The sequence below is a fragment of the Pristis pectinata genome, chromosome 37, assembly GCF_009764475.1.
Source record: "Pristis pectinata isolate sPriPec2 chromosome 37, sPriPec2.1.pri, whole genome shotgun sequence".
Taxonomy (NCBI): domain Eukaryota; kingdom Metazoa; phylum Chordata; class Chondrichthyes; order Rhinopristiformes; family Pristidae; genus Pristis; species Pristis pectinata.
Window position 1 is genome coordinate 10864287 of NC_067440.1, and position 23505 is coordinate 10887791.

Below are 23505 nucleotides of genomic sequence, written 5' to 3' on the forward strand. Positions count from 1 at the left end.
CGACTTCCCTCGACGTTTTGTGTGAAATTGATGGAGATTCTCCACAATTCCAGGATCAGGGCCACATAGAAGAAGTAACAGAACCAAGGAAGACTCCGGTCTGAGCTGCGGGAATTCAACCCGAGCGGAAAACCAGGATAGGGAACGAAGGCTGTTCCCCAGACACAGCAGCGGAACCAGGCACGGACCCCAGTTCTTAATTATCGCCTGGATGTCGGTCCTTCTGCTGCCTTACCTCCACACCGACTGAACCCCTGCACAGCGTGAGTAGACAATGGTACATCTCTTCCCCCACACTCCACCAGTACCTCACTGCCCCTCCTGTGGTATGGGGCTCCCTCCCTCACCACCCCTCCCTCCCTCACCACCCCTCCCTCACTGTCCCTCCCGTGGCACTGTGCTCCCTCCTCACCGCCCCCCGCGGCGCTCCCTCCCTCACCGCCCCTCCTGCGGTGGGGCGCTCCCTCCTCACCATAGAAGGCATCCTATCTGGATGCATCACGGCTTGGTACAGCAACTGCTCTGCCCAAGGCTGCAAGAAACTGCAGAGAGTTGTGGACACAGCCCAGCGCATTACGGAAACCAGCCTCCCCTCCTTGGATTCTGTCTTTACCTCTCATTGTATGGGTGAAGCAGCCAGTATAATCAAAGACCCCACCCACCCAGGTCATTCTCTCTTCTCTCCTCTTCCATCAGGCAGAAGATACAGGTGCCTGAGGGCACGGACCACCAGACTTAAGGACAGCTTCTGCCCCACTGTGATAAGATTATTGAACGGTTCCCTTATACAATGAGATGGACTCTGACCTCACGCTCTACCTTGTGTGACCTTGCACCTTATTGCACTGCACTTTCTCTGTAGCTGTGTCACTTTACTCTGTACTGTTATTGTTTTTACCTGTACTACATCAATGCACTCTGTACTAACTCAATGTAACTGCACTGTGTAATGAATTGACCTGTACGATCGGTTTGCAAGGCAAGTTTTTCACTATACCTCAGTACAAGTGACAATAATAAACCAATACCAATACCAATATTTTAAGTTTTGATCCAACTATTCTGTCTTCTAGGTTTTATTCTGAGTGCAGTCAACCGCGGACTGCTTCACCCTTGTCCTAGGGACCCTGCACTGAGGTCAGCAACCAGTCGTTGGGGGGGGTGTGACTGAGAAGGTGGTGTTTGTGTATGAATACCCTCGCAAACCTGCCTACCTCCCGATCCCTGGCCCTCCCTGAGGTCTCAACGGACAGCCATCGCCTCATCAGCACCGGGTTCGGCCGACTTCACACAATGGCTGCCGAGTCTCGAGTCGTTCTGAGCGTCTGCACGTGAAAGTTGGACCTGAGGGTTGCTTCTATTTTCCTCTGGAAAGTTTGTCTCCTCGAAGACCTGCCTTTTAATTTGTCTTTCTGCAGCCAGTTGTCCCTGACGACACCAACATTTACTGCCTATCGCTCAGATTCCCCTGAGGAAGTTGGGATGAGCTAGCTTCTTGGTGGCCGTCACCGGGAACACATCACCCCAGCACAGCCCTCCTGAGCAGCTGAATCACGTTCCTGATGGTGGTCAGATCATTCTGAGAATTCCTGTTGGGACAGAGAATCCAAGGGGTGCTGGGGTAAACCTGGGCTTGGCTGATGGTGGGGGTGCGAAGTCCAGAGAAGGGACCATTAACAGACCCAGGGAGATGGAGGCTGGAATGGGGGAGGTTTCGGGGATTAATGATCTACAGAATCTTGAGATACAGTGGGACAGGTCCCTTGGAGGGGCTAAGGTGATCAGAACACCCCATGTGCAGAATTTGGGCATTTACTAACTGCCCCTTCTGGGAACAAGCCACCTTCTGGATCCGTTGAAGTCCTTCTGGTGCTGTTGAGGAGGGAGTTCCAGGATATCGACCCAGAGCAAGCAGGGATGGTGACCTGCTTCTCTTTCCCCTGCTGGGGGGGAAAGGTGACGGGGTTTGGGAGGTGGTGTCAGAGTAGCCTGGGCGAGTAACATAGAACATAGAACAGTACAGCACAATACAGGCCCTTCAGCCCACAATGCTGTGCCAACCTTTAAACCTCACCTAAGACTATCTAACCCCTTCCTCCCACATTTCCCTCTATTTTAAATTCCTCCATATGCTTATCTAGTAATCTCATGAATTTGACCAATGTACCTGCCTCTACCACCGCCCCAGGCAGTGCATTCCATGCCCCAACCACTCTCTGGGTAAAAAAACCTCCCTCTGATATCTCCCTTAAACTTCCCTCCCATTACTTTAAAGCCATGCCCTCTTGCATTGAGCATTGGTGCCCTGGGAAAGAGGCGCTGGCTGTCCACTCTTATCTATTCCTCTTAATATTTTGTACACCTCTATCATGTCTCCTCTCATCCTCCAAAGAGTAAAGCCCTAGCTCCTTTAGTCTCTCCTCATAATACATACTCTCTAAACCAGGCAGCATCCTGGTAAATCTCCTCTGCGCCCTTTCCAACGCTTCCACATCCTTCCTATAATGAGGCGACCAGAACTGGACACAGTACTCTAAGTGTTCACGGTACTCACAGTACTCTATTGTTGCTGGTATGTAACAGGTCTAACCAGAGATGTACCTTGTGGCTCTTAAACTCAATCCCTTGACTTATGAAAGCTAACACCCCATAAGCTTTCTTAACTACCCTATCCACCTGTGAGGCAACTTTCAGGCCTCTGTGGATATGGACCCCCAGATGCCTCTGCTCCTCCACACTCACCAGAATCCTGCCATTAACTTTGTACTCCGCCTTGGAGTTTGTCCTTCCAAAGTGTACCACCTCACCACAGGGGGGTTCTATGGACGGTGCACACCACGGCCACCGTGCTGTTTAGGTAAGGGGTGAATGGGGAGCCAATTAGCTGCTTTGCTTGGGGTTTTCCTCAAGAAGACCTCCAGTCACGCTTTACGCTGTTAGCTAACCTGGAGAGCATCCCCTTCCCCATTGGCTGAAGGGCAGTGGGACGCTCCAGGATGGGCATGGCTTGCACCCAACGGGAAAAGTGGACGAGGACAAGTCAATCGGAGGTAAGAGACCCTGGGCGAATCCATCCTCATCAACCTGACAACACTAACCTTTTGTTGGAGAGACTTTTATTAACTTTGTTCTATTCAGAATCTAAACCTGTCTTTGTAATGAATTTATGTCCCAACTGGTCCAAGAACTGGTACCCAGTGACTAGAGCCTGGCAGGTAACAGGTGCAGGGATAAGGACGATACCTCCTGCAGTTGAATTGCCTGCAGAGGTGAACAGTAGAGCCTGGAATTATTGTCTTTCTGGGCATGCAGATGGTTTTAAGGGGCTCCCTCCCACTCTGGGGGAGCAGAGGCGTCATACTTCATGGGGTTGTTGCCTCTGGAAGACTGATCAGTTGGGGGAGGAGGGGGAGGGGGGGGGGGAGAGGGGAGGAGGGCCCTGAATGGTTTCTCAGCTTTCGTCGTTGAATTGTTTCATTGCTTTGTTTGTTTCCAGTGAATACTTGTGTGTGATACAGTGTGTCCTTGCACCTTCTCCCACACACACACACAGCTTGTGACTCACACTCTCTCTTACGCAGGTCTGAAGCATTCAAGACTCTGTGTGTCTTTCCTTCTCTCCCCCAGCAGTCTCTGACACCCCCCTGCACCCACCCACCGGCTTTTTATTCTGCACACATTTTGCATCTCTGTGTGTGTGTGTCTCTCTCTCTGTCTCTCTGTGTCTATCTCTCTCTTTCTGTGTGTCTCTGTCTCTCCCTCTCTCTGTCTGTCTCTCTGTCTGACTCTCTGTTTCTGTGTGTGTGTCTCTCTGTCTCTGTCTGTCTGTCTGTCTGTCTGTCTCTCTCTCTCTCTCTCACACATCAGTCACATCACTTCTGGCTAATGTTTGAAGATGTGCTGCTATTAAAATAAAATGTTATTTTCGTGAAACATTTTCTTTTATTCACTTTTATTCAGAAGCATAATCTTTTGATCAACACCAACAGAACCCTATTTATAGAGAGTGAGATAATACCAATTTCAATGGAAGGAGAGAGAAGGTCAACCTATTGTAGGAAGGAGACAATGGCGCAATGGGTAGAGCCGCTGCCTCTCAGTGCCAGAGACCCGGGTTTGATCCTGACCTCCGGTGCTCTGTGTGTGTGTGTGTGTGTGTGTGTGTGTGTGTGTGTGTGTGTGTGTGTGTGTGGAGTATGCACCTTCTCCCTGTGACCGCGTGGGTTTCCCCCTCGGGGCTCCGGTTCCCTCCCACATCCCAACGACGTGCGGAGTCGGTGGGTTAATCGGCTGCTGTGAAATGCCCCCTTAGTGTGTGGGTGAGGGGTAGAATCTTGGGGGGAAAGTTGGTGGGAATGTGGGGAGAATAAAGTAGGATCAGCGTAGGGTTAGTACTTGACGGCTGGTGTGGACTCCGTGGGATGAAGTGTCCCACTCCGTGACTCTTTGAGGGAGAGGATGGTTGGAACAGACTGTGTGGGCTTTTGAAGAGACTCAGAACGGGAATCTCAGAACTCGGGGCCCGGGCAGCTGAAGGCACGGTCACCAGGGTCTGAGGGGGATGATTCAGGAGGCCAGAAATGGAGGGGAGCAGTTCCGCTGGAGCGTTGGACAGAGAGTGCACGGGGCATTGAAACCGAGTGCAATCAGCTCTTTAACTCGGGAGCCAAGGGATCAGTGAGAGTCGAGAGAACGACGGAAGCAGAGTTTGAGAATTGCAGGGAGCTTGAAGAGAGAGAGAGAGAGAGAGAGAGGGACCTTTGGAAAGCTTTGAGGCAGAAATGTTAGTGAGATGGGAACAGTCTAAGTCACTGAATATATTTAAGACGAAGTGGAGTTGTTGACAGTGTAGGCAGCGATGCAGCAAAATATACAGTTAGATATGGGTAGAGAAACGGCAGGTGGGGTAAGTGTGAGGTGTTGCACTTTGGGAAGTCAAATGGCAGGACCCTTAGGAGCACTGGTGTACAGGATGCTAGTCCATAGCTCCCTGAAAGTGGCAACACAGGTAGATACGGTGGTAAAGAAGGCGTACGGCACGCCTGCCTTCACTATTTGGGTGTTGAGTATAAGAAGTCACGTTGCAGCTGTATAAAACTTTGGTCAGGCCACATCTGGAGTACTGTGTGTAGTTCTGGTCACCCCCATTACAGGAAGAGTGTGGGGGCTTTGGAGAGGGTGCAGAAGAGGTTCACCAGGATGCCGCCTGGATTAGAGGGCATGAGCTAGAAGGAGAGGCTGGACAAACTTGGGTTGTCTTCTCTGGAGCAGCGGAGGCTGAGGGGAGACCTGAAAGAAGTTTATAACATTATGAGAGGCACAGATAAGGTAGACAGTCAGAATTTTTCTCCTTGGATGCTGCCTGGATTAGAAAGTATTCGGAGAGGTTGGACAAACTTGGGTTGTTTTCTCTGGAGTGTCAGAGGCTGAGATAAGAGGTAAGATATCTTTATTAGTCACATGTACATCGAAACACACAGTGAAATGCACCTTTTGTGTAGAGTGTTCTGGGGTCAGCCCACAAGTGTCACCACGCTTCCAGCGCCAACATAGCAAGCCCACAACTTCCTAACCCGTACGTCTTTGGAATGTGGGAGGAAACCGGAGCACCCGGAGGAAACCCACGCAGATACAGGGAGAACGTACAAACTCCTTACAGACAGCGGCCGGAATTGAACCCGAGCTGCTGGCGCTGTAAAGCGTTATGGTAACCGTCCACTACCCTGATAGAATTATGGGAAGCATAGATAGGGTAGACGGTCAACGTCCTTTCCCAAGGTAGAAATGTCAAATACCAGAGGGCATAGTTTTTAAGGTGAGAGGGGGAAAGTTTAAAGAAGATTTACGAGGCAATTCCTTTCTTACATAGAGAATGGTGGGTGCTTGGAACAGGCTACCAGGGCTAGAGGTGGAGGCAGGTACAACAGTGGTGGTTAAGGGGCATTCAGACAGGCACATGAACAGGGAGAGAATGGAGGGAGATGGACCATGTGCTGGCAGATGGGATTAATTTAAATTGGGTTCATGGTCGGCACAGACACGCGGGCTGAAGGGCCTGTTCCTGTGCTATGTTCTAATTAATATACAGAAAGATTACCAAGTATATGAAAGTGACCAATTGGAATCAGTGTTGAAAGTTTAACTTTCCCAATATTGACCCCAATTGCCTCTCTGCAAGGGGTTCGATGGGGCGGATTTTACAAGTGCGTGCAAGGTAGTTCTTTGAGACACTATGTAGAAGTCCTGCTGGAGAAGGGGTTGTACTTGACCTTGTTTTCGGCCGTGAAATCGGGCATGTGGTGAAATGTCGGTTCGAGGACCGTGACCGTGTCTTTAAGTTTAAGAGAATAAGGTTGGTCTTCAAAGTCCCAAATTGGGTTAAGGCTGATTTAGACCTGGCAGGGTGTATTGGCACCATCTGAGAAGTGGGAGCCTTTTAAAAGAGAGTTGGCAAAAGTTCAAGACTAAAGGGGAAAATGGCAAGGTTCGGGAACCTTGGATGGGGTTGGTCAGGAAAAAAAAAGCTCGTGGCAGGAACAGAAAATCATGGGAGACCTTTGAGGAGCAGAGGAAGGGGAATTGGGGCAGTGTCTGGTAAGTGGCGGGTCAGGAGTGAGTGCTGGTAAATTCAGGAATGTCCCAGTAAATGAGGAAATAGGGGAGAGTCCCTGTAACTGGGAAACTTTGGGGAAGGTGCCAGTGAGTGCAAAATTTGGGAGTGTCCCAGTAAATGGGGGATAATTGGACGGTAGTTAGTAGGGAATTAAAGTCTGATAAATGGGGAAATAGGAGAGACCACAGTATATAGGGAATTAGTGGAGGTTCCTGGTAAGTAGAGGAGGGTCCAGTAAGTGGGATATTAGGGGAGGGTCCAGGTGAATGGGGAATTAGGAGGGGGGCCCCAGTAAATGAGGGATTCAGAGAGCACTGAGAGGAGGGACATTTGGTATTGGTATATTATTGTCACTTGTACCGAGGTACAGTGGAAAAACTTGTCTTGCAAACTGATCGTACAGGTCAATTCATTACACAGTGCAGTTACATTGAGTTAGTACAGAGTGCATTGATGTAGTACAGGTAAAAACAATAACAGTACAGAGTAAAATGTCACAGCTACAGAGAAAGTGCAGTGCAATAAGGTGCAAGTTCACAATAAGGTAGATCGTGAGGTCAGAGTCCATCTCATCATATATGGCAACCGTTCAATAGTCTTACCACAGTGGGGTAGAAGCTGTCCTTAAATCTGGTGGTACGTGCCCCCAGGCTCCTGTATCTTCTACCTGATGGAAGAGGAGAGAAGAGAGAATGTCCCAGGTGGGTGGGCTCTTTGATTATGCTGGCTGCTTCACCGAGACAGCGAGAGGTAAAGACAGAGTCCGTGGAGGGGAGGCTGGTTTCCGTGACGCGCTGGGCTGTGTCCACAACTCCCTGCAGTTTATTGCGGTCCTGGGCAGAGCAGTTGCCGTACCAAACTGTGATGCATCCAGGTAGGATGCTTTCTATGGTGCATTGATAAAAGTTGGTGAGAGTCAAAAGGGACAAACCAAAGAGAGTTCTGGTAAATGAGGGATTTAGAGAAATGTCATGGTTCCAAGTGCTGGCCCTCGATTCGGCCCCATCGATGGTCCCTTGTTGTGCAGCACATGGTTTCCATGCACCACTAATCACATAATGACACACACCTGAGTCCCATCAGGAGACTAGCATAAGAACCCTGGTTTCACTAGCACTAGTTGCCAGAGTATTGGTCCACCTCAGGTATCTTTTGTTGTCTGGCTGTTTGGAGCTGGTAACTCTAGAGCAGTCCTGGTTTTGCTGTATATCCTTGAAAATCCTGTTTCTGTGTTGGGTCTCAGGGCCCTGAGGCAAGATTCCTCCTGGTTGCTGCCTGCATTTGGTTCTGAGGAAGCATCTCGGCTCCAGTCTTGTACTGGGGTTCTGTGTTTGGGTTCTCTGTGATGTTGTGACAAGTGGTGTGGGGGGGAGGGATTGGGGCATTATCCCAGTCACTGGGGACTTGGGAGTGGGTGGGACTGGGGTTATTGGGAGACTGTGATGCCTGTTACCAGGATCAAGTGGTGAAGAAAGTGGGTAGGGGTGGATCAGTGGGGAGGGAGGAAGCATTTATTTTCCATCTAAGTTTGGCTGTTTGAAAGATGTCTCCCAGCCCCTAGTTCACCAACCACTGGTTCCCTTTTCACTGGTGCCCTCCCCTAATTCCCCACTTACCTGGACCCTCCCCTAATCCAATCAAAGTTCTGGTTGCATATTGGAGTGACCCCCCACTCTCCTGATCTGGGGGCACCTGGTGAGGAGGGGGAGCCAACTGCCTGTCCCTCTATGTTCCTGGAGAGGGAGAGCACAGTATCCACAAGCTATTGCAGCAGAATTAGGCCATTTGGCCTATTGAGTCTACTCTATTGTTCAATTATAGCTGGCTTTTCTCTCAACCCCATTCTCCTGCCTTCTCCCTGTAACCCTTAACCCCCCCCCCCCTTACCAATCAAGAACCTGTTGATCTCTGCCTTAAATACACCCAATGACTTGCCCTCTGTGGCAACAAATTCCACAGATTCACCACACTCTGGCAGAAGAAATTCCTCCTCATCTTGGTTCTAAAGGGATGTCCCTTCATTCTGTGGCTGTGTCCTTGGATCCTGGACTCTCCCACTGATGGAAACATCCTCCCCATGTCTGCTCTATCCAGGCTGCTCAGTATCTGGGAGGTTTCAATGAGATCCACTTCCCTTATCTCTCACCACCTTCTCCCCCCCCCCCCCCCCCCCCCCCCCCCCCACCAATCCTCCTGAACTCCATTGAGTACAGTAGTTAGCATAACACTTTACAGCGCCAGCAGCCCTGGTTCAAATCTGGCTGCTGTCTGTAAGGAGTTTGTATGTTCTCCCTGTGTCGGCGTGGGTTTCTCCCACATTCCAAAGACGTATGGGTTAGGAAGGTGTGGTCGTGCTATGTTGGCCCCGGAAGCGTGGCGACACTGGCGGGCTGTCCCCAGAACACTCAATGCAAAGAGATGTATTTCTCTGTGGCTTTGATGTACATGTGACTAATAAAGCTATCTGTAGGAAAGATCTATCTTATCTACAGGCCCGGAGGCGTCAAATGCTGGTCCACTTGCTCTCTGGGGATCATCTGGGACCTGTGGGCACTGCAGGGAGCATCTTAACAGAACTGCATTTTATTTTAAAATGTGGTAAATATGCAAATAAATTCATAAACAAAAAAGGATTGTGTCCTGGGTAATGCCCCTTGTGTCCATGAGATGGCAATGTAGCCTAACAATTGCCTTGCTGATGATACTGCCCCTCGGAGGAGGGTCATCGCAGCAGCAAGAGCATTCCCCCTGGGTACCCAAGTGGTACACTGCCTCACAGCTCCAGGGAACCAGGTTCGATCCTGACCTCCGGCGCTGTGTGTGTGTGTATACATACATATGTATAATATAAAAAAATATAGAGTTTGCACGTTCTCCCCATGACAGCATGCGTTTCCCCCTGGTGCTCTGGTTTCTTCCCACAAGATGGTGGGGTCAGTGGGTTAATTGGCTGTAAATTGCTCCACCTCTTCTCCACCCCCCCCCACCACCAGGGTGTGGGTGAGGGGTAGAATCCGAAGGGGGAAGTTGGGAATGTGGGGAGGATTACTGTGTATGGTTTTGGTCACCCTGTTATAGGAAAGACGTGGTTAAACTGGACAGAGTGTGGAGAGGATTTACGAGGATGTTGCCAGGACTTGAGGGCCTGAGTCAGAGGGAGAGGTTGGCTGGGCTGGGTCTTTATTCCTTGGAATGTAGGAGAATGAGGGGCCGACCTGACAGAAGTGTTTAAAATTATGAGAGGCAGAGATAAGGTGGACGGTAACAGTCTTTTCCCCAGGGTAGGGGAGTCCAAAACTAGGGGCATAGGTTTAGGGTGAGAGGGGAAAGATTTAAAAGGGACCTGAGGAGCAACTTTTTCCACACAGAGGGTGGTGAGTATATGGAACGAGCTGCCAGACAAAGTGGGTGAGGCAGGTACAACTGTGTCATTTAAGAAGCACTTGGATAGGTACAGAGGGACAGGGTTTGGAGGGATACAGGCCGAACACAGGTAATTGGGACTAACTGGGTGGGCACAGTGGTCGGCATGGACTGGTTGGGCCGAAAGGCCTGTATCCGTGCTGTATTGCTCTGACTCTATGGACTGGTGTAAATGGGTGGTTGGTGGTCGGCATGGACTCGATGGGCTGAGGGGCCTCTCTCCATGATCAACTATCATACATTGTAAAATATTTCCGGTGAACTCTCCCTTGATCTAAAGACCTCAGAGTCACCTGGCCAATCTCAGATAGTGTTCCGTTTATTGCTTTCCTCACAAGCAGGAGCAGCCCAGTGTTATTCTCCTCAGCGTGATGCCCGCTGGGCTTGGGACAGTTTGTGGTCCTCAGTACCACACAGGAATGAAAACCTGCAGATGCTGCTATAAAGAGCTGCTGAAAGCTCCCTGATATTCACCCTCACAGGAAATATTTTCGTCCCAGGTTCAGCATTCCACAGGGACAGTTCTCTTCGATTCTCCTTCCGTCCCTGCCAACCACTCCCCTTCCTACGGCACCTTCCCATGCAACGTTTGTCCTTCCCCCATCTTCCCACCATCCAGGGATCCAGACGTTCTTTCCAGGTGCGGCAGCGATTCACTCACACTTTCTCCCATCTCGCGGCACAGTGTTCGGGGTTCACGCTGTGTCACCAATTTTGCAAAGGGCTTGGACGGAGTTGTATCTGTTAAATGTGTTCCCTAATCTATAAAAGGTTCCCTAATCAATATATAGAGGATCCGACGAGAGAGCATGCAACACTGGACTTCCTCTTAGTGAATGAGGTCAGGCAAGTGACTGAAGAATCCAGCGACCATAATTTTATTAGCTTTAAAATATCTATGGAGAAAGATAGGACATCCACAGGTTGAGGTCCTACATTGGGCCGGGAATCATTAGGAGGGATCTTGCAGAGGTCGATTGGATGAGGTGTTTGCAGGTAAAGGAACGTCTGCCAAGTGGGAGGCTTTTAAAAGTGTGATATCAAGAGTCCAGGGGCAACACGTTCCTGTCACGGTGAAAGGCAAGTTCAGGGAACCATGGCTGACAAGAGATATCGAGGCTCTGCAGGAAAAAGGAGGCACGCATTGGGTTTAGGCAGTTGGGAACAGGTGAATCCCTTGAGTGTAAGGCATGTAGGCATACACGAGGGAAAAGTCTCCAGGGCCTGAAGACCAAATACATCTTTGGATCTTGTGAGAAGCTCAGGAAGAAATCACGAAGGCCTTTGCTTCATCTTTAGCCACAGGTGACGTTCCGGAAGACTGAAAGGTTGCTAATGTTGTTTAAGAAAGGCAGCAAAGACAAGCCAGGGCTGCAGATTCTGACATCAGTGGTGGGTAAGTTACTGGAGGGGATTCTGAGGGACAGGATCTACCAGTGTTTGGATAGACAGGGACTGATTAGGGATCATCAGCGCTGCTTTGTGCATGGGAAATAGTGTCCCACAAATCTGTTAGAGTTTTGTGAAGAGCTAACCAAGAGGATAGATGAGGGCAGGGTGGTAAACGTTATCTATATGAACGTTAGCTAGGCCTTTGATAAAGGTGCCGCATGATAGTCTGGTCTGGAAGGTTACATCACATGGGATCCAGGGAGAGATACATAACTAGTTTGGTGGCAGGAGGTATGTAAAAAAAAAAAGGGCAATGTTACGGTGGTCATGGGGGATTTCAATATGCAGGTAGATTGGGGAAAATCAGGTTGGCACTGGATCCCAAGAGAAGGAATTTGTAGAATGCCTATCAGATGGCTTTTTAGAGCAGCTTGTGGTCGAGCCCACTGGGGAAAAGGCAATTCTGGATTTGGTGTTGTGCAAAGAACCAGATTTGATTAGGGAGCTTAAGGTAAAGGAACCCTCAGGAGGCAGTGATCATAATAAGATAGAATTCACCCTGCAGTTTGAGAGGGAGAAGCTAAAATCGGATATGTCGGTATTACAGTTGAGTGAAGGTAACTACAGAGGCATGAGAGAGGAGCTGGCCAAAGTTGATTGGAAGGGGCCCTTAGCAGGGATGACGGTAGAGCAGCAATGGCAGGAGTTTCTGGGAGTAATTCAGAAGATGCAGGATCAGTTCATCCCAAAGAAGCAGCAGCATTCTAAAGGGAGGATGAGGCAACCGTGGCTGACAAGGGTCATCAAAGACAGCATAAAAGCAGAAGAGAGAGCATACAATATTGCAAGAATTAGCAGGAAGCTTTTAAAAACCAACAGAAGACAACTAAAAAAGCAATAAGGGGAGAAAAGATGAAATCTGAAAGTAAGCTAGTTAAAAATAGGGGGCTATGTGGGAGGGAAGGGTTAGATAGATCTTAGAGCAGGATAAAATGTCGGCACAACATTGTGGGCCGAAGGGCCTGTACTGTGGTCTGGTGTTCTATGTAATAATATAAAAGAGGATACCAAAAGTTTTTTCAGATGTATAAAGAGTGAAAGAGAGGCAAGAGTGCACATTGGACCACTGGAAAATGACGCTGGAGAGATAGTAATGGGGAACAAAGAAATGGCAGACGAGCTGAGTAAGTATTTTGTCAGTCTTCACTGTGGAAGACACCAGCAACATGCCAGAAATTCGAGAGAGTCAGGGAGCAGAAGTGAGTGTAGTCGCTCTTACTAAGGAGAAGGTGCTTGGGAAACAAAGGTCTGAAGATGGATAAGTCACCTGGACCAGATGGCTACACCCCAGGGTTCTGAAAGAGGCAGCTGAAGTGATTATAGTGACCTTTCAAGAATCACTTCAGGAATGCTTCCGGAGGACTAGTAAATCGCAAATGTCACTCCACTCTTTAAGAAGGGAGGGAGGCAAAAGATAGGAAATTATAGGCCAGTTAGCCTGACTTCAGTGAACATAAAACACTACAGCACAGTGTTGTGCTGACATTTTATCCCGCTCTAAGATCTATCTAACCATTTCCTCCCACATAGCCCTCCATTTCTCTATTATTCATGTCTATCTGAGAGTCTCTTAGATGTCCCTAATGTATCTGCCCCCACAACCTCTGCGGACAGTGTGTTCCACACACCCACCACTCTGTGTAAAAAAAAAAAAGACTTACCCCTGACATCTCCCTTCTTTCTCCAATCACCTTAAAATTATGTCCCCTTGTGTTAGCCATTTTCACCCTGGGAAAAAGGTCTCTGACTGTCCACTCGATCTATGCCTCTTATCATCTTGTTCACCTCCATCAAGTCACCTCTCATCCTCCTCCTCTCCAAAGAGAAAAGCCCCAGCTCGCTCAAACTATCCTCATAAGACATGCTCTCCAATCCAGGCAGCATCCTGGTAAACTTCTCTAAAGCTTCCACATCCTATAATGAGGCGACCAGAACTGAACACAATTCTGCAACTGTGGTCTAAGCAGAGTTCTATAGTGCTGCAACATCACTACGCAGCTCTTGAACTCAATACCCCGACTAATGAAGGTCAATACACCATAGGCCTTCTTAGCAACCCTATTGACTTGTGCAGCAACCTTGAGGGATCTATTGACGTGGACCCCAAGATCCCTCTGTTCCTCCACACTAAGAGTCCTGCCATTAACCTTGTATTCTGCCTTCAAATTCGATCTCTTGAAGTGTATCACTTCACACTTAACTGGGTTGAACTCCATCTGCTACTTCTCAGCCCAGCTCTGCATTCTAGCAATGTCCTGTTGTAATCTACAGCAACCTTCTACACTATCCACAACACCACCAACCTTTGTATCATCAGCAAACTTACAAACCCACCCTTCCACACCCTCATCCAAGTCATTTATAAAAATCACAAAGAGCAGGGGTCCCAGAACAGATCCCTGCGGAACACCACTGGTCACCGACCTCCAGGCAGAATATGCTCCATCTACCACCACCCTCTGTCTTCTATGGGTGAGCCAATTCTGAATCCACACAGCCAGGTTTCCCTGGATCCCACGCCTTCTGACTTTCTGAATGAGCCTTCCATGAAGAACCTTATCAAACGCCTTACTAAAATCCATGTACACCACACCCACTGCTCTACCTTCATCAATGTGCTTTGTCACATCCTCAAAGGATTCAATGAGGCTCATGAGGCATGACCTGCCCCTCACAAAGCTATGCTGACTGTCCCTAATCAGTCTATGCTTCTCCAAATGCCCATAAATCCTGGCTCTAACAATTTTCTCCAGTAATTTGCCCACCACTGAAGTAAGACTCACTGGCCTGTAATTCCCAGGGTTATCCCAGCTCCCTTTCTTAAACAAAAGAACAACATTTGCCACCCTCCAATCAGCTGGCTCTCCTGTGGCTAGTGTGGATGCAAAGATCGATGCCAAAGGCACAGCAATCTCTTCCCTCACTTCCAGAGTAACCTTGGATATATCCCGTCCGGCCCCGGTGACTTATCTATCCTAATGTTTTTCAAAAGTCCTAGCACACCCTGTTTCCTCACGTCGACACACCCTGGCATATTAGCCTGTCGTACGCCATCCTCACAAATGACAAGGTCTCTCTCTCTGGTGAATACTGAAGCAAAGTATTCATTAAGGACCTCCCCTACCTCTTCTGACTCCAGGCACATGTTTCCTCTTTTATCCCTGATCGGTCCTACCCTCACTCCAATCATCCTCCTATTCTCCACATACGTAATCGCTAAGATATTAGTGTCCATTAAGGATGAGGTTTCGAGGTACTTGGAAGCTCAGGATAAAATAGGCCAAAGTCAGAATGGTTTCCTTAAGGGGAGATCTTGTCTGACAAATCTGTTGGAATTCTTTGAGGAAGGAACAGGCAGGATAGACAAAGGAGAGTCAGTGGATATTGTTTACTTGGATTTTCAGAAGGCCTTTGACAAGGTGCCACACATGAGGCTGCTAAACAAGATCGGAGCCCATGGTATTACAGGAAAGGTACCAGCATGGATAGAAGATCGGATGACTGGCAGAAGGCAAAGAGTGGGAATAAAGGGGGCCTGTTCTGGCTGGCAGCCAGTGACTAGTGGTGTTCTGCAACGATCGGTGTTGGATCCACTACTTTTCACGTTATATGTTAATGATCTGGATGATGGAATTAACTGTGGCCAAGTTTGTGGATGATACAAAGATAGGTGGAGGGGCAGGTAGTGTTGAGGGAGCAGGGAGTCTGCAGAAGGACTTGGACAGGTTGGGAGAATGGGCAAAGAAGTGGCAGATGGAACACAGCGTAGGGAAGTGTACGGTCACGCACTTTGGTAGAAGGAATAAAGGCACAGACTATTTTCTAAACGGGAAGTGAATTCAGAAATTGGAGGTGCAAAGGTACTTGGAAGTCCTAGTGCGGGATTCCCTGAAGGTTAACTTGCAGGTTGAGTCGGTAGTAAGGAAGGGAAATGCAATGTTAGCATTCATTTCGAGAGGGCTAGAATATAGAAACAAGGATGTAATGCTGAAGCTTTATAAGGCTTTGTTCAGACCACATTTAGAGTATTGTGAGCAGTTTTGGGCGCCATATCTAATGAGGGATGTGCTGGCATTGGAGAGGGTCCAGAGGAGGTTTACAAGAATGGTCCCAGGGATGAAAGGGTTAATGTATGAGGCGCGTTTGATGTCTCTGGGCCGGTAATCACTGGAGTTCAGAAGGATGGTGGGGGGGGGGATCTCTTTGAAACCTACCGAATATCGAAAGGCCTGGACAGAGTGGACATAGAGAGGATGTTTCCATCAGTGGGAGAGTCTAGGACCAGAGGGCACAGCCTCAGAATAGAAGGATGTTCCTTCAGAACAGGAGGAATTTCTTCAGCCAGGGGGCGGTGAACCTGTAGAATTCATTGCCACAGACGGCTGTGGAGACCAAGCCATTGGGTGTATTTAAAGCGGAGGTTGATAGGTTCTTGATTAGTGAGGGCGTCAAAGGTTACGGGGAGAAGGCAGGAGAATGGGTTTGGGAGGGAAAAATAAATCAGCCACGATCAAATGGCCTAATTCTGCTCCTGTGTCTCAAGGAAGCAGAGGGTGATGGTGAAAGGTTGATTTTCTGACTGGAGAACCGTGACAAGTGGTGTGCCTCAGGGATCGGTGCTGGGCCTATTGTTTGTCATTTATATAAATGATTTGGACGAGAATGTACAAGGCGTGCGTAGTAAGTTTGCAGATGACAATGAACTAGGTGTTGTACACAGTGAAGAAGGTTTTCAAAAATTACAGGGGGATCTTGATGAGCTACAGTAGAGCAAGGACAAATGACATTCAATCCACATAAGTGTGGGGTGTTGCACTTTGGGAAGCCAAACCAGGGTAGGACTTTCACAGTGAACAGCAAGGCCTTGGGGCATGTTGTAGAAGAGAGGGACCTAGGAGTACAAGTACATGGTTCCCTGAAATTGGAATCAGAGGTAGACAAGTAATGAAGAAGGCATTTGGCAAGCCGGCCTTCATCAGTCAGGGCACTGAGTACAGCAATTGGGACGTTGTGCTGCAGTTGTACAAGATGCTGGTGAGGCCGCACTTGGAGTATTATCCACAGTTTTGGTCGCCCTGCTATAGGGAAGACATCAATAATCTGGAAAGAGCGCAGAGAAGGTTTAAGAGAATGTTGCCAGGACTCGAGAGCCTGAGTTATAGGGAGAGGTCGGACAGGCTAGGACTTTATTCCTTGGAGCGTAGGAGACTGAGGGGTGACCTTACAGAGGTGTATACAGAAGGGGAATCAAAAAGTAGAGGGCATAGGTTTAAGGTGAGAGGGGAAAGATTTAAAAGAGACCTGAGGGACAACTTCTTCACGTGCATATGGAACGAGCTGCCAGAGGAAGTGGGTGAGGCAGGTACATTAACAACATTTGAAAGACATTTGGACAGGTACACGGATAGGAAAGATTTAGAGGGATATGGGCCAAAAGCGGGTGAAAGGGACAAGCTTAGATGGGAATCTCGGTCGGCATGAATGAGTTGGGCTGAAAGGCCTGTTTCTGTGCTGTGTAGGACTCCATGACCAGGGTTACCACTGACCAGTAACTGAACGAGAGTAGCCAAATACACAATGTGGCCACAAGGGCAGGTCAGAGGTTTCGAATCCTACGGCAACTAACTCACTCCCTAACCACCTCCCCCACCCCCCCACCCCCCAAAAGCCTGTCCACCATCTCCAAGGCTCAGGTCAGGAGTGCAATGGAACATTCTCCACTTGTCTGGGTGAGTGCATCTCGAGAAGCTCGACACCATCCAGGACACAGCAGCCCACAACCGCTCATCCACACCCACCCACACACTCCACCGCCCACGCACAGTCGCAGCAGGTTGTACCGTCTACAGGAGGCACTGCAGCAACTTCCTGAGACTCCTCAGACAGCTCCTTCCAAACCCACCACCCCTACCAGCGACAAGGACAAGTGCAGCAAAAGTACGGGGAACACCACCCCCCTGGAGGTTGCCCTCCGAGCCACACCCCCGTCCCGACTTGGAAATATTTCGCCGTTCCTTCACCGTCGCTGGGTCACAATCCTGGAACTCCCTCCCAAACAGCCTTGTGGGTACGTCCACACCTCAAGGACTGCAGTGGTTGAAGAAGGCAGCTCACCGCCACTTTCTCAAGGGCAACTAGGGATGGGCAATGAAATGCTGGCTCAGCCTGCGAAGAACACGTCCCTTGGATTAACAAAAAAAAAATTGATCTCTTATCCTCGCAGCAACCCTGGACTCACCACATCACAAATATTCCCTTTGTCCTATCCATGCCCTCAACCTCTCCGCAATTTTAAACTTCAACGTGAAATGTTAACTCTGTTTCTCTCTCACTGACACACCCTCCCCCCCCAAGTGACACACCCTCCCCCCCCACTGACACACCCTCCCCCCCCACTGACACACCCTCCCCCCTCACTGACACACCCTCCCCCCCACTGACACACCCTCTCCCCCCAACTGACACACCCTCCCCCCCCAAGTGACACACCCTCCCCCCCCACTGACACACCCTCCCCCCCCACTGACACACCCTCCCCCCTCACTGACACACCCTCCCCCCCACTGACACACCCTCTCCCCCCAACTGACACACCCTCCCCCCCAACTGACACACCCTCCCCCCCAACTGACACACCCTCCCCCCCACTGACACACCCTCCCCCCTCACTGACACACTCCCTCTTTCTCTCTCTATCTCTCTCCCTCTCCCTGACACACTCCATCTCTCTTTCACTGACACCTCATCCTTCTCTCTCTCTCTCTCTCTCTCTGACACTCCCCATCTCTTGCTCACTGACTCTTCAGCTCTCTCCCTCTCTGACACCCCTACCCCTCCATTTCTCTCTCTACTGCCTCACCCACAGTCCCGTTCCCTTTTGCTCTCTCTCCTCTCTCTCTCTCCTCTCTCTCTCCTCTCTCTCTCCTCTCCCCCCCTCTCCCCCCCCTCTCCCCCCTCTCCCCCCCCTCTCCCCCCCCTCTCCCCCCCCTCTCCCCCTCTCCCCCCCCTCTCCCCCCCCTCTCCCCCCCCTCCCCCCCCCCTCCCCCCCCCCTCCCCCCCTCTCCCCCCCCTCCCCCCCTCTCCCCCCCCTCCCCCCCTCCCCCCCCCCTCCCCCCTCTCCCCCCCCTCCCCCCTCTCCCCCCCCTCCCCCCCCCCTCCCCCCCCCCTCCCCCCCCCCTCCCCCCCCCTCCCCCCCCCTCCCCCCCCCTCCCCCCCCTCCCCCCCCCCTCCCCCCCCCTCCCCCCCCTCCCCCCCCTCCCCCCCCCTCTCCCCCCCTCTCCCCCCTCTCCCCCCCTCCCCCCTCTCCCCCCCTCTCCCCCCCTCTCCCCCCTCTCCCCCCTCTCTCTCTCTCTCTCTCTCTCTCTCTCCTCTCTCTCTCTCCTCTCTCTCTCTCTCTCTCCTCTCTCTCTCCTCTCTCTCTCTCTCTCTCTCCTCTCTCTCTCTCTCTCTCTCTCGCTCTCTCACCACTCCTAACATCCTTCCTCCCTCTATCTCTACCTGCTGACACAGGAAGTGATCTCAGACTATATTTAGATGGGACTCATAGACAGAACACACCCACACAGTTTGGGCACAGAGTGAGCAACATCACAGGAGAAATGGACAAGCAAAAGTCTCTTACAAGGGCACCAGAACTGTCCAATGAACCAGGTAAGCAAGTTTTGACCCCTCCCTGATTCCCTCCTGGGCCAGTGTCTCTTAACCCCCACAATTTTATCCTGAAAGTTGCCTCACAGGTGGATAGGGTAGTTAAGAAAGCTTATGGGGTGTTAGCTTTCACAAGTCGAGGGATCGAGTTTAAGAGCCACGAGGTAATGATGCAGCTCCACAAAACCCTGGTCAGACCGCACTTGGAGTATTGTGTCCAGTTCTGGTCACATTATAGGAAGGATGTGGAGGCGTTGGAAAGGGTGCAGAGGAGATTTACCTGGATGCTGCCTGGTTTACAGAGTATGCATTATGAGGAGAGACTAAGGGAGCTAGGACTTTACTCTTTGGAGAGGAGGAGGATGAGAGGAGACGATAGAGGTGTACAAAATATTAAGGGGAATAGATAGAGTGGACAGCCAGTGCCTCTTTCCCAGGGCACCAATGCTCAATACAAGAGGGCATGGCTTTAAAGTAATGGGAGGGAAGTTTAAGGGATACATCAGTGGGAGGTTTTTTACCCAGAGAGTGGTTGGGGCGTGGAATGCGCTGCCAGGGGCGGTGGTGGAGGCAGGTACATTGTTCAAATTCAAGAGATTACTAGATAAGCATATAGAGGAATTTAAAATAGAGGGATATGTGGGAGGAAGGGGTTAGATAGTCTTAGGTGAGGTTTAAAGGTCGGCAAAACATTGTGGACCGAAGGGCCTGCATTTTGCTGGACTGTTCTATGTTCTATCATCAATCAGGGTGCAATGTGTATTGACAGAGGCAGTTCAGCCCTTCTAGCCCGGACTACCATTCCACTGGGCTGATTCAGAACCCAACCACCCAATATAAGGTTAAGGCCACTCAGTCTTGGACAACTGCTTCCCCCTCCCTTCCCCCGTGTGGGTTCAACTCCAGACTCCCCCTCCTGTCCGTGTTGGGACACAGTGGTGCGACGGTTTAAGTACCGGAGTGGGGAGCCTGGGACCCTGAGCCGTTGACCTGGAGAGATGTGAGTTCACATCCCAGTCAAGGCAGTTACTAAGTGGTGTGACAGGTTCCTCTCGGTACCAGTGGCAATAAAACAATGGGATTGTTATATGTGAAACTGTGCACTGAATCTGATTCAGTGGACAGGAGCAAATGTACCATCCGCACAGTCTGTGACCCTAGATCCACCGGGGGCAATTAGGGATGTGGAATAAATGCTGGCACTGGCCATAGTGTGGGCAAATAACTTCTCCTCCAGTCCCTTGATCAGAATCTCTGGAAATACAGAGAACCCCGGGAACAAAGTGCACAATCCTGACTCTGTATTAACCCCATTGGACCTGGTGACACGGGGCTGCCCCACTGCGACTCTCCCACTGGGCCAGGACTGGTGTGGGTGATCCCAATGGGGCCGGAGCTTTAACCCCTGAGCTCCCAGCTCCACTGAAGATGGGCAGCAAAGCGCCACTGCCTGAACAAGCTACTTCTGGGGCCAGACAGTCGTGTCGGATTTGCATCAGGTCTGTCTGGGAGTGACGGGGTGTGTGTGTGAGAGTGTGCATCAATGTGAATTGGCAGGTACGACGTTCTGGGCATCACAGTCGTGGTCGAAAGAAGATCACAGCTGGGAGCTAAATATCCAAGGATACACTTCCTATCGAAAAGACATGCATGTGGGCAGAGGGGGTGGGGTGGCTCTGTTGGTACAAAATGAAATCAAATCCTTAGCAAGAAGTGACGTAGAAGATGTAGAATGCTTGTGGGTAGAGTTAAGGAACTGCAAGGGTAAAAAGACCCTGATGAGGGCTATATACAGGCCTCCGAATAGTAGCCAGGATGTGGGGTACAAATTCCAGCAGGGGGTAGAAAGGGCATGTAAAAAGGGCAATGTTACGGTGGTCGTGGGGGATTTCAATATGTAGATTGGGAAAATCAGGTTGGCACTGGATCCCAAGAGAAGGAATTTGTAGAATGCCTATCAGATGGCTTTTTAGAGCAGCTTGTGGTCGAGCCCACTGGGGAAAAGGCAATTCTGGATTTGGTGTTGTGCAAAGAACCAGATTTGATTAGGGAGCTTAAGGTAAAGGAACCTTCAGGAGGCAGTGATCATAATATGATAGAATTCACCCTGCAGTTTGAGAGGGAGAAGCTAAAATCGGATATGTCGGTATTACAGTTGAGTGAAGGTAACTACAGAGGCATGAGAGAGGAGCTGGCCAAAGTTGATTGGAAGGGGCCCTTAGCAGGGATGATGGTAGAGCAGCAATGGCAGGAGTTTCTGGGAGTAATTCAGAAGACGCAGGATCAGTTCATCCCAAAGAAGCAGCAGCATTCTAAAGGGAGGATGAGGCAACCGTGGCTGACAAGGGTCATCAAAGACAGCATAAAAGCAGAAGAGAGAGCATACAATATTGCAAGAATTAGCAGGAAGCTTTTAAAAACCAACAGAAGACAACTAAAAAAGCAATAAGGGGAGAAAAGATGAAATCTGAAAGTAAGCTAGTTAAAAATAGGGGGCTATGTGGGAGGGAAGGGTTAGATAGATCTTAGAGCAGGATAAAATGTCGGCACAACATTGTGGGCCGAAGGGCCTGTACTGTGGTCTGGTGTTCTATGTAATAATATAAAAGAGGATACCAAAAGTTTTTTCAGATGTATAAAGAGTGAAAGAGAGGCAAGAGTGCACATTGGACCACTGGAAAATGACACTGGAGAGATAGTAATGGGGAACAGAGAAATGGCGGACAAGCTGAGTAAGTATTTTGTCAGTCTTCACTGTGGAAGACACCAGCAACATGCCAGAAATTCGAGAGAGTCAGGGAGCAGAAGTGAGTGTAGTCGCTCTTACTAAGGAGAAGGTGCTTGGGGAATTGAAAGGTCTGAAGATGGATAAGTCACCTGGACCGGAGGGACTACACCCCAGGGTTCTGAAAGAGGTAGCTGAAGAGATTGTGGGGGCATTATAAGATATCTTCATTAGTCACATGTACATAGAAACACACAAGTGAAATGCATCTTTTGCATAGAGTGTTCTGGGGGCAGACCGCAAGTGTCGCCACGCTTCTGGCGCCAACATAGCATGCCCACAACTTCCTAACCCGTACGTCTTTGGAATGTGGGAGGAAACCGGAGCACCCGGAGGAAACCCACGCAGACACGGGGAGAACGTACAAGCTCCTTACAGACAGCGGCCGAAATTGAACCCGAGTTGCTGGCGCTGAAATAATGTTATGCTAACCGCTACACTACCCTGCCTGCTGGTGATCTTTCGAGAATCACTAGATTCAGGAATGGTTCCAGAGGACTGGAAGATCACAAATGTCACTCCATTCTTTAAGAAGGGAGAGAGACAAAAGACAGGAAATTATAGGCCAGTTAGCCCGGCTTCAGTGGTTGGTAAGATGTCAGAGTCCATTATTAAGGATGAGGTTTCGAGGTACTTGGAAGCTCAGGATAAAATAAGCTAAAGTCAGAATGGTTTCCTTAAGGGGAGATCTTGTCTGACAAATCTGTTGGAATTCTTTGAGGAAGGAATAGGCAGGATAGACAAAGGAGAGTTAGTGGATGGTGTTTACTTGGATTTTCAGAAGGCCTTTGACAAGGTGCCACACATGAGGCTGCTAAACAAGATCGGAGCCCATGGTATTACAGGAAAGGTACCAGCATGGATAGAAGATCGGCTGACTGGCAGAAGGCAAAGAGTGGGAGTAAAGGGGGCCTGTTCTGGTTGGCTGCCGGTGACTAATGGTGTTCCGCAGGGGTTGGTGTTGGGTCCACCGCTTTTCACGTTATATGTTAATGATCTGGATGATGGAATTGATGGCTTTGTGGCCAAGTTTGTGGATGATACAAAGATAGGTGGAGGGGCAGGTGGTGTTGAGGGAGCAGGGAGTCTGCAGAAGGACTTGGACGGGTTGGGAGAATGGGCAAAGAAATGGCAGATAGAATACAGTGTAGGGAAGTGTACGGTCACGCACTTTGGTAGAAGGAATAAAGGCGTGGACTATTTTCTAAATGGCGAGCGAATTCAGAATTCAGAGGTGCAAAGGGACCTGGGAGTCCTAGTGCGGGATTCCCTGAAGGTTAACTTGCAGGTTGAGTCGGTAGTAAGGAAGGGAAATGCAATGTTAGCATTCATTTTGAGAGGACCAGAATATAAAAGCAAGGATGTACTGCTGAGGCTTTGTAAGGCGTTGGTCAGACCACATTTGGAGTATTGTGAGCGGTTTTGGGCCCCATATCTAAAAGGAAGGATGTGCTGGCATTGGAGAGGGTCCAGATGAGGTTCACAAGAATGGTCCCAGGAATGAAAGGGTTAACGTCTGAGGAGCGTTTGATGTCTCTGGGCCTGGACTCGATGGAGTTCAGAAGGAATGGGGGGGAATATCATT

At 49.8% G+C, this 23505-nt stretch overlaps 2 protein-coding genes across 6 annotated transcripts in view; both read left to right on the forward strand.

The window, feature by feature from the left end:
- Positions 1–3349, forward strand: part of LOC127586685 (CD276 antigen-like) — an 8865-nt gene extending 5516 nt beyond the window's left edge. For 2 of the 3 annotated variants that reach the window (XR_007958718.1, XM_052044812.1), the window contains exons 3-4: positions 54–263; positions 1074–3349. Coding sequence is in view for 2 of the 3 variants with exons in the window: in XM_052044812.1 (XP_051900772.1) it covers positions 54–250 (197 nt within the window). In the remaining variant the exon portion in view is untranslated. Of the gene's footprint in view, positions 1–53; positions 264–696; positions 835–1073 lie in introns of those variants that run through there. The other variant, XM_052044813.1, reaches the window with a different exon arrangement.
- A 15698-nt stretch (positions 3350–19047) lies between these two features.
- The window catches only part of LOC127586683 (active breakpoint cluster region-related protein-like), a 53075-nt gene continuing 48617 nt past the window's right edge, over positions 19048–23505 (forward strand). For 2 of the 3 annotated variants that reach the window (XM_052044809.1, XM_052044807.1), the window contains exon 1: positions 19068–19138. Coding sequence is in view for 1 of the 3 variants with exons in the window: in XM_052044810.1 (XP_051900770.1) it covers positions 19087–19138 (52 nt within the window). In the remaining 2 variants the exon portion in view is untranslated. Of the gene's footprint in view, positions 19139–23505 lie in introns of all 3 variants that reach the window. The other variant, XM_052044810.1, reaches the window with a different exon arrangement.